Source organism: Lampetra planeri, chromosome 15 (genome assembly GCF_965212315.1).
Source record: "Lampetra planeri chromosome 15, kcLamPlan1.2.h2, whole genome shotgun sequence".
In the NCBI taxonomy this organism is placed as follows: Eukaryota; Metazoa; Chordata; class Hyperoartia; order Petromyzontiformes; family Petromyzontidae; genus Lampetra; species Lampetra planeri.
The window spans coordinates 9,290,963-9,301,220 of NC_136121.1; the positions used below are offsets into that span (position 1 = coordinate 9,290,963).

At 46.3% G+C, this 10,258-nt stretch overlaps 1 protein-coding gene across 1 annotated transcript; it reads right to left on the reverse strand.

Moving 5' to 3' along the window:
* Positions 1-3,595: 3,595 nt before the first annotated feature.
* Positions 3,596-7,985, reverse strand: POLR1D (RNA polymerase I and III subunit D). The gene is made up of 5 exons (XM_078601009.1): positions 7,859-7,985; positions 6,268-6,365; positions 5,129-5,205; positions 4,483-4,562; positions 3,596-3,894 (listed from the first exon to the last, which is right to left on the reverse strand). The coding sequence occupies exons 1-5, from the start codon at positions 7,898-7,900 to the stop codon at positions 3,835-3,837; spliced, it is 357 nt and encodes a 118-aa protein (XP_078457135.1). The 5' UTR covers positions 7,901-7,985; the 3' UTR covers positions 3,596-3,834.
* Positions 7,986-10,258: the final 2,273 nt, after the last annotated feature.

Sequence of the window (10,258 nt, forward strand, 5' to 3'; positions counted from 1 at the left end):
GCACGCTATGGGCGACTACAATCTGAAGGCATCGAGGAGGATTGTGTTTCGCCCAGGCAGACAGGAAGGGCATAAGCCAAACATCTCTCGACAGACACTTGGACGTTGAGACCGCGAGAGGGCCTGACTGAGAGCAGCACCTCACAGCGAGCGCACGCTTCAAAGCCTACGGGGTTATTTTGTATGCTTGATCGGAGCTCTTAAATGTACGATAAGCACTGAACATGAAATGCTCAGGGACGAAAGGCAAAACGTGAAAGTGTCAAACGACGCAAAAAAAAGAAATCACTTGTCGCTGCGTGCATTAATGGTCCATAAGTGTGCAGTGCATAAAAAGTATTTTCTTATTGAAAAAGTTATTCGACCTTAAAAAAATGTTTAAACTATTCAACAGTACTGCTCTTAAATTGGAAATGTATAAAATGGTTATAAAACCAAAATTAGGAAGTACAGTACCATACTTTAAAATGGTGCATTCGGACAGTTTTCCGGAGCAAAACTAAATATGCGTGCTCGTGTAAATTACACCAGGCTGAAAACATTGGTCATTACAAGATCCAGTAGAGATGATGATAAGTAAAAACTAACAAAAAATAATAACGTAGTTTAGCATTCCATTACACGACACAAATAAACAAACAAGAATCAACCCAAACAATAAGTGCCAAAAAAACCCACCCACCCCCACGGAAACACACCGCGCGCTACGCCAAAGAAAATTTGACCGGGCGTTTGTGATTGTGAACAAACGACGGCTTCCAAGGGCTTTCACGGACTGCTCGAGTCGCTCGGCCGAGCCAGTGTCCATGTGGACCCCATGTGCGATCGCACCTGCCATCATCGCTGGGGAAAAGCGCGCACCCACACCGCGGCTCCGGAGATGGAGCCGGCAGGGGCGCAGGAGGGAGGGCTGCGAGCAGGAGGCCACCACAAACAGCAGCTCTTTATAATATTCAACTTAAAATGCATGGGGGGGGGGAGGACAAGCAAGCGCGTGTAGTTCAAACAAAGGGTAGCCATTCATGGCGGGGGTCCCTTGCCCCCTTCCTGCACGCACTCACTCACACACCCACCCAACCAACCACCGTCCAAATGTTGGTTGGGGTGTTTTCCCTTCTTCTCCCCCCCCCTACTTCAGTTCTGCAGCAATCCTTACAAGGGTTACCCGCAATCACGGCTCGTGCAGTCACCGTTACGTTTGCAGATTGGTAAAAAAAAATGTATTTATCGGTGTGCGCGCTGTACGCGGCATGTTTTCATTTAAGTTCGTTTGGGCAACAACGCACCGTGACGGCCAAACACAAGGGCCCATTCAGCGACCGCACGGGAACGTGACGGTCGGGGTGTTTTTTTTATTGACTCCATGAAAACCAAGTCGAAACATCAAAACGTACGAAGAGGAATCTGCCAGCGCAGTAGGGCGCTGAAGATAAAACACTCTCTTACACCAAGAGGCTATTATTGCTTAAGCTCTTGACTCTTTGATACCTGTAAGATTGTAAAACACTTGGGAGAAACCGGCTGGCTATTTCCCGCACCTCCGATTAGCATGGTTGGCTATGTAAGATGCAAAAGAAGTTCAACATACGTACACTGCAGACTTCTCTGCTGCCTTATGCGAGCTCATCTGCAGCTCTGCCATTAACTTACTGAGCTTAAATGCAGATAATTGGAGGCAGATGGCTACACGATACCTACCAGAAAGACGCATCCTATTGCCACATCGCAACGTTTTTACAAACTGCAGCACAGCTAAATTGTCTTAATTTAATTGGGCTTCATTAGCTACCTTAAATTGTTTGCAGCACGTTGAAACAAATTATGCAACACACGTTTTATCACTTAATGAACACCGGCGCACGTGGCTGCTGTTATCTGTACAATTTGAGGAAATATTTATTCAGGCCCAAAGTTGGCCGTCTAGTAGCAGAGAAAGACATGGGATCCCCCCCTCCCGACTGTCACAACCCATCAGCGTCCAACTACAGCACCCGCGTCAGCACTGACAGAACGTCCACACAAGACAAAAACAACCCTCAAAGGCGTTAGCCGGAGGCAAACTGTGACGCAATGCTTCATTAAGTGCAAGCCGGCCCCGTGGAACTTATCAATATTATTCCACGGTGGTGTACCGAGCAAGCTTTCTTGGCTTGACAAGCAGCAAGCTGATCAGCCAATAAAAGTAAGGCCTTCATTACGTTCACTCATGTTTTCCTTACAAATGAAACGCAGCTCCCCATGTGGTAATGCTTTTCGTCCACGTTAGCTAGAACGCTGCCATCTGCTCAAGACCCAAAGACCATCGTTGCTGGAGGGTGGCCAGATTGAGCATTTACCCACTGCAGCCCCCGCTGAGTTCCAGACATGGAGCAACACCGAGGCATCTCTCAACACTGGTCACCTTCATGTGTCCCTTTTCAATCAAATGCAAATCACGTGTTTTCCAACTGTGCTTAAACTCATCTGAATTCCAGTTTCCATGTCATCTGCTAATAAAAAAAAGACAATCACACGGTAAGAGACTCTGTGTTCTCACCTACAAGGTTCTTGGCGATTGGTTGGTAACTAAGGGATTAGGTTGTGGGTGGGGAGTAAAATGGTCTTATAAGTTGAACTAGACCACATGGGATCATTACTAGTGGAGGCCTACATCACAAAAAAGCAACTTGGCAACAAGACACAAATTAACAAATAAGTTTTGGCTGATTTAAGGTATTTATTTATTGCTGTTTACACTGCATCTAAGTTACAGGTTATTTCCTCGGGCTATAAGATGGGGCCCTGCTGCCATGCAGTGGCTGCTTGGACCTCACACAGACGCTCGCGGTCGCCACCCATGCAGACTTGGCAGCGCAACGGAGTGGTCTTGGTGTCATTAACCATCACATGCGGAGTTGTTTTTCTCACAATGAGCTGCACAGCAGCCATACTACATACCAGAATCATCCAAGAAAAATGGTTCGAATTAAATAAAGTCCTGCACCAGGACATTCATTCTTTGCAACTGCAGTCAGTGAAATGCTGAATGCCCATGGATAATGCATCAACATTTTTTAACAAAAGCTTTGCAGGTCAGTATTACAGCCTCAATACTCACCCAGTTTATCAACATTTATTTGAAATTCTCTTGCGAAGTTGCAGCCAATGCTGCAAACAGAACACTCATAAGTAGCTGCGTTATGTAGCTTTAATTACCCCTAGAACATAAAAAAACTAAGAGCACATTCAGCTTGTGTCCTGGCTTGGCTAAATAGGCCTTGAAGGTAAATTACGTGCTTACAAACATCACTCGTTTTCCCCATGATTTAAGGCCCCACAGTCACGCAACGCTAAAGTGCCAAAGGAAGGTTTTACAGAGCTTCATTCAGCGTTAGGTGACTGGGAAAAAGACATCAAAGATGTTAATTTGCTATCCTGGAACTGCATTAAAAAAATTGATGTGGTAATTTAACTGCATTTGCCATATCTGATGTGCATTGAAAACACTGTACTGCTACCCTTGGTCATTTTAATTTTGACATGTTTATAATAGAGATATTTGTGCTTAACAGATTGTGAGTGAGATGTTACTGGTATAGAGGGGTCAACCAGCCTCAAACGGAGAAGACTTTATTTTGTAAATGTTTGGAATAAAACTGTTGGCGATGTTAGCTTTGTACTTCACACAGCATCTGCTAAAATAAATATCTTTGCTCGTACTTTATTTTAGGAGAACATTTTAAAAGTGTCTTGCATAAAAAATTTATTTTGAACAATTCAACAACGTACGAAAAGTAGATGTGAACACAGAGCAACACTACATGTGACACAATAACAGCTTGATGTACATTATCATTACGAATCATCCATGGGGTCTGCAATGCCGTGACTTGCGTTGTAGGTTTTCACGCTCGCCTGTGGAGCACAGAAAACCCAGAGCATTTCCATACAGCTTGTAAAACACACACTGTGCCGAGGGTTTATTATTGCACCACACAGAATTATAAACATGATCATGTGTATGTTTGCATAATTTCCCTTTTTACCAAATTACTAGTACAGCCCCTTTGATAATTTACTTACTGGATTTAGGTTTTCCCGTGTCAATGTCAGTTATGGGGTTGTTTGACCATACCTCACCACCCTGGTTAGTGTGGGTGCTCAGGACTGATTCTGATATCACTCAACGATGTTAGCTGTGGCCAAGAATTGAACTCAGGTTACGGTGTTTGAATTGCAGTACTCGAAGCACTAAGCCACTGCTCCACCCCTTCCCACTATTTATTAAATGTAAATTGATATTAACATTTTAATTAAGAGTTCAGTATCGAAATTGTTTTTAACCATCCCCTATCGAGTAACATCATGTAATTATGGTCACAAATCTATTGCACATTAAGAAAATGATATCTTGTAAAACCGCAAATGGATTTTCACAACACGCATCACAAACTCCCAAGTATTTAAACTTCCATAAAGTACACTTACAAAGGCAGGCCTTACCTCAAACGTGGCAAGTATGTGCTCACAAACTGTCGTCAGTTCACACAAGCCCCTTCGGAACGTATCGACAGCTGGGATTCCTGCCAAGCACATAAGAGCACACTCACATTTCAGCGCAGCACTGTAATTCAACCACAACTGTGTGCCTGTGTGGTGCGTGCTTTCGTATCTGCCTTGACCATTATTACTGTGCGGTCTGCGGACATGAAATAACACGCTCCAATTATTTAGTTGCTGCAATTTTAATTTAATTGACAACATATTAAGCATCCACCCGCCATGTTAATGTTACCATAAACGAGGGGTAAAACGATGCATGACATGTGATTGAAATTGATTCTAACTCACTATTCGCGCGTATAGGAAATACTTTTTTCAGATTTGTACTCCTTAAATTAATAGGTTTACATGACATCTGCTACCACTAGAGACTGATGAATTCGCTGGAGAAATGTTTTTCTTTAATCGAATTACAATCCCGAACCATGGCAATTAATCGCATCAACTCAGACACATGAAAGCAAACGGTGACAAAATGTGAAGGACAGTTAGTGCTCAGTGCTTGCACTGGGAGCATCCAAAATAGGCTTGCCTCCAAAACGTGAATGTCCATAGGACACAATTGCAAACACAATAAACGACTTACCTCGTGTCTGAATTCGAAAGTTGATTTTATCCTCCGACGGATGTGTCACGCTATAACCGCAGAAGTCCACGTCAGGGCTGGAAACAAATTAGATTTGTTTACTGTACTTCCGTGCTGGCTTGCACGACTGCAACTATGGCCTGAAATCTCCTCAAATATGTTGCTTATTTATCCGGACATCCATGTGTAACCAATTTATATATATTTTAAACATCTCTTTTTCATTATAACAATATGTACCAGTTCTATCTACGCAGATGCATCAATGTCCACAAATGTATGACTTCACATTAATAAATCACAAACGATGAAGATGGGTTAGGTTTAGGGATAACAGAGAGAAAAAAGCAAGGCACAACCACTGGCAATGCTCCAGGCATAAGAGTAGCGGAAGTTGGAGCATATTCAATCAAAAAGTCATATATCCTCACAACGTTTGTTGACAAATTAAACGACATTCGCGTCATTTCATTGTTTTCAGCCCTCTTGTCAATCCGCTGCTGAACGAAGACCTTCCCCGTGTCAATAACGGGGATGTTTAACCACACGCTGTCTCACTGATCAGTGCGAGTTGGTGACCAGTGGATGAAAGGGGGATCCAGAACTGCTTTAGCGAAAACTCCCCACCGATGTTAAAAGGTCGCAACGTTCAGAGCCCTAACCACGGAGCCGTGATCTCTCCCCAGAAGTCGATATCTTACAGCGTAAACAAACACACACACCAAATGATGCCGCCTCTCTTCACGTGCCATATTTACACCACGCAAATGTGGATGATTTTGTCTCCAGGTTTGCAGAACAGTGCCAGCTTCACAGAACCACTACGTCAGCACACCAAATGGGCTGAGCTGTAACGAAACACACAAAAAAGAGTGGCTCTTTTTCGATTTAAAGCTTTCGTGACTGCAGGGATTCATCTTCTTGGTTCTTTCGATAAAGTCACGTAGAAGGGAAATAATAAAAAATAAAGCTATTTTATAATATTATTTTATTTTTAATATTTCCCTTCTACGTGACTTTACCGAAAGAACCAAGAAGAAGAGTGGCTCTGCAGCGTTGCCTTGCGCGAAAGCCGTTTTGAGAAACCCGGGCGCGTTCACCGCTCGCCCTCTGGTGGCGGCGGTGGTGGCGGTGCTCACTTCTTCATAACCATGTAGCGCAGCGGGTTGCCCAGAGTGTGGTCCTCGCCATTCAACACGAACGTGACGCACGTGTCGTCGTCCACATCCGAATGTATCTGCACACGGGGGTGAGTTACAGAGCGCGCGTGTCACCTCTCCCTGTGACTGACGACAGCCATGCACAGTGAGCAGCTAACGGGCACCGAGGGGGGCAATTGCGATATAAAATCCAGCAACACTGCATTAGCGGCCACACTATACCCATCACGTGTCCGGACCTAGTGTGGATATCACAAGCCGAGTGGTATTGAGCCTGGGTATTGCTTGAATGGGAGGCTGCTTGGGAATGGGGAGATGCTGTAGACTTGGCTACGGGGTAGCCAGGAGATGGCAGTAGAGCACTGCTTTGAGTGTTTTGCCGGTGTGGTACCCTCAGCAGAGGTCGCAACCGGGTACCCGATACCCGTACCCTACCCGATACCCGTACCCGGCCGGGTACGGGTAGCCGTTTGCGACCCTGGTGCGGCCGGGTACGGGTACGGGTAGGCCGTGAGTCACTGGTGAGTAGCCGTTTGTCACTCATTTCGGGTAGGGTACTGGTAGGGAACGGGTACCCGGCCGGGTACGGGTACCCATTTGCGGCCGGGTACGGGTAAGGAATCAAAACCCGTTTGCGACCGCTGACCCTCAGAATTTCCAAACACGCGTTTATTGAATGGTCCAAATATCTCCATACGGGATCCTGCTGACTAAAAAAAATAATGTTCAGACGGAGACTTTTTTCAATGAATGTAAACAACTGCCTTAGGCAGAGCCCATACACGTGATGTAAATCTGAGTTAATCCACCCCGGCAGACGAGCTAAACTACTCGGCAAAACCACGTGTATTATCGTAGACCCGTGTTTATGTCGATGCGTGTGACCCCCGTTTGTATCTGTACATCTGCATCTTGTCTGTATCCGTGTCTTTGTAGTGCATGCCTCTGCGTAACACTTCGTATTCGTGTGTTTGTCTCTTCGTATGCGTGTGTCCCCCCTATGTCTCGTGCTCCTCCTTCCCCGTGGGTCTGCCTCTCCATCAACTCCTGATGCGGTGCGGAGTGGTCCCTGGCAGCACTTGCCCCAAATCCGCGGGTGAGGTCGCGTGCTGCAGTGGACGTGTGGCAATCCGTCTCGTCGCAATCGGTTTTTAACAGCAGCAAAAATGTACCGGTAACCGCTTCGTGTAAAACCGGTTTTGCCGCAATAAACGCAGCATTGCTATTTTGTCCATCAACTCTCTCGCTCTCTCTCGCTCTCTCCCCGTGTCTCTTTATCGGCGATGCCGCACACGACTTGAACCTGTTTCGACGAGTCTCACGCCTTTCCATGCTGAACCATAAGAATCGCGACAGTTGCCATGGCGACACTTTTTTCAACCCACGTGTGCCAAGACGCGGCCATTTAAGTGCGCGCCGCTCACCCTGCGGCCCTCGTTATACAACGCTATATATTATAAACACGAGGGTTCAGCGGCGACGTTTACGAGGCGCGCTGTGTTCCAATTGCTTACGGTGTTTAGGTTGCGTTGAGAGCGAGAGAGAGAGAGCGCGACATTTGTGCCCTTACCGCTGAGAGGCACCGCGGCCTTCCCTCCACGCCACCCTCCATGCTAGCTCGCTCGCGCACGGGATTGTGGGGGCTCGCGCTGGTGACGTCACGGCGCGCGGTGACGTATTGATCTGTGATGACGTCATCTCGCCGGTTGACAGGTTTTTTTTGTGGGGGGGGGGGTTTGAAATGAGACTTTCGGTAAAGTGACGTAGGTAGAAAATTAATAGCTCACGACGTTTCCATAGCAACACAAGCCGTCGTCCTCAGGTGAAACAATACAGCAGGCGGACTGCTGAGGCAAGAGGACATGTGAGGATATTTCCTGCGTGTGGATTAAGAGCCGTCCATAAATGACGTCACGCACCTAGGGGGGGGGGGGGTGGGGTCAGACATTTGTGACGATGTGTGACGAGGGGGGGGGTGTTTGAGATATGTGACGTCACATCAAAATGTGCAACTTTAAATATAGACAACACGTTCTACTTCATTAAATACTTTTTAATAAATATTTTCTATTACAACATCAGAGTGCAGCGCCACATTAAATACGCGCTACAATGACAATAGTTTAAAGCGATTTGAAGCATGTTTTATTCTATTTTTTGGGGGGGGGGCAGAGCTTTGTGACGTCATATTTGAGGGGGGGGGGGTCTGACTTTTTGTGACGTGTGACGAAGGGGGGGGGGGTAAATAATCGTCCAAACTCGCGTGACGTCATTTATGGACGGCCCCTTAATGGAATTACGCGGCTTTTTCCTTCCATAATTTGCAGCACACCGCGTCTGCGCGAAAACCACCACAGTGCGCCACATGTTCCGGGATCTGCGAGTCCCATCTTATCGACGCGGATTATTGGAGTTGCGTTGTAGTGCCAGCTGTCCACTTGCCAGAGAGCCCTTTATGTATGTTGAACTTCTTTCCCTTATGTCTCACTAGCTTCACTACCCGGCTTCGCCCGGGACTTGGATTCTTGTCTTGGATTAATACACGGCCTATGCGGATGGTGGGGGGGGGTGACGTCAGCAGGCACACTGTGTGACGCTGCCGCATGCGGGTGACGTGCAGATATGTGACGTCATCGCTCACTTGCCGTGCAAAATATAACCATTATTTCGCCCCTCCCCCCAAAAAAGTCTATTTTTATAATTTTTGCATGGTGTACAGTCTGGAAAGTACCCACATGCCAAATTTCAAGTTTGTTGCATGTCGGGAAGTACGCTAAACATTTTGAACAGACACACTTATTTACACATTTCCCTTTCATATATATAGATGAAGACCTTGCAGAATAAAATGACTTAAACGAGCAGCCTTGATAGGCTCTTATGTTACCTCTCACGGCATGGATACTAGAGTACCGTTGACGTTTACAAGGCTAGCCTGACTATACACAACTGCCACGCCTTGCACAGTATAGCCACACACTTGTATGCAGTGGCAAGTATCGACATGCAGTTAACATTCTTGCACTTTGAAATTTTTACCTACCAATGTGGATACCACCCAATATACACGGTGCAGTGCTGTTAGTTACAGTGGTCATATGACAAACAAAAACTAAGCATACGTTGAGGTGTAGCAGTGGTTAACGCACTGCACTATGAATCCAGGAAACAGTAGCGACTGATATTCGAACCTATCCTGTCCTGCCTTCACTTCATCAACCTGTACTGACGAGCATGGAGAAGTCTCGTCGAATTGTAACGGAGGCCTTCTGGGAGAAGTGGATTGACAGAGGACTGTAAATTATTATACAGGTACTTCTACATTTCATGAATTGCATTGAATCATTTTAATTGCGGTCTAGTCAATAATTGCCCTTTCTGGCAATAAAACAGGCGTTATGATGTTCAAACACCAAATAGATATCTATTTCAAGACATCAAAGTCTACATTAATCACACATACTTGTGATAAAATATGCAAATAGGCTCTGATATTGTATGCATCGTCTTTGAAACTGATTGGCCTACACCAAAGACAGCCTTCTCGATGGCCTTGTCTCACCAGTGTTAGACCAGAGAACGCCAAAAGGCAATGCAAGTGTAATGACAGGGTGACACCTATCGGCCTGAAGGGGTAATTGCGGTTACGGGGGTATTATGTAATGCCTTATTATAAGGGGGGCGTATCTGGGTGAAAGGCGGAGTTAGTCCAGAGGCTCCAGGAACCTGCTCGAAGGTTCTGGAAGGGGGCGTGGCCAGAGGCGGGGCTTGGCCACGCCGGGGCGCATATCAGGGTTGCCGAACCAGAGGTTCGGGTGCTGTTGCGGGTCCTGGCTGCGTCGCTGCTTGTTGTCATCTCTTCGTCCCCGACCACGTGGCTGTTCTTCCTTAAGACCCTCTCACTCGCCATCGCTGCGCTAGTTGGACAGCTATCGTAGCGTATGCCGGAGATGGGCTAATGTGTTAGGAT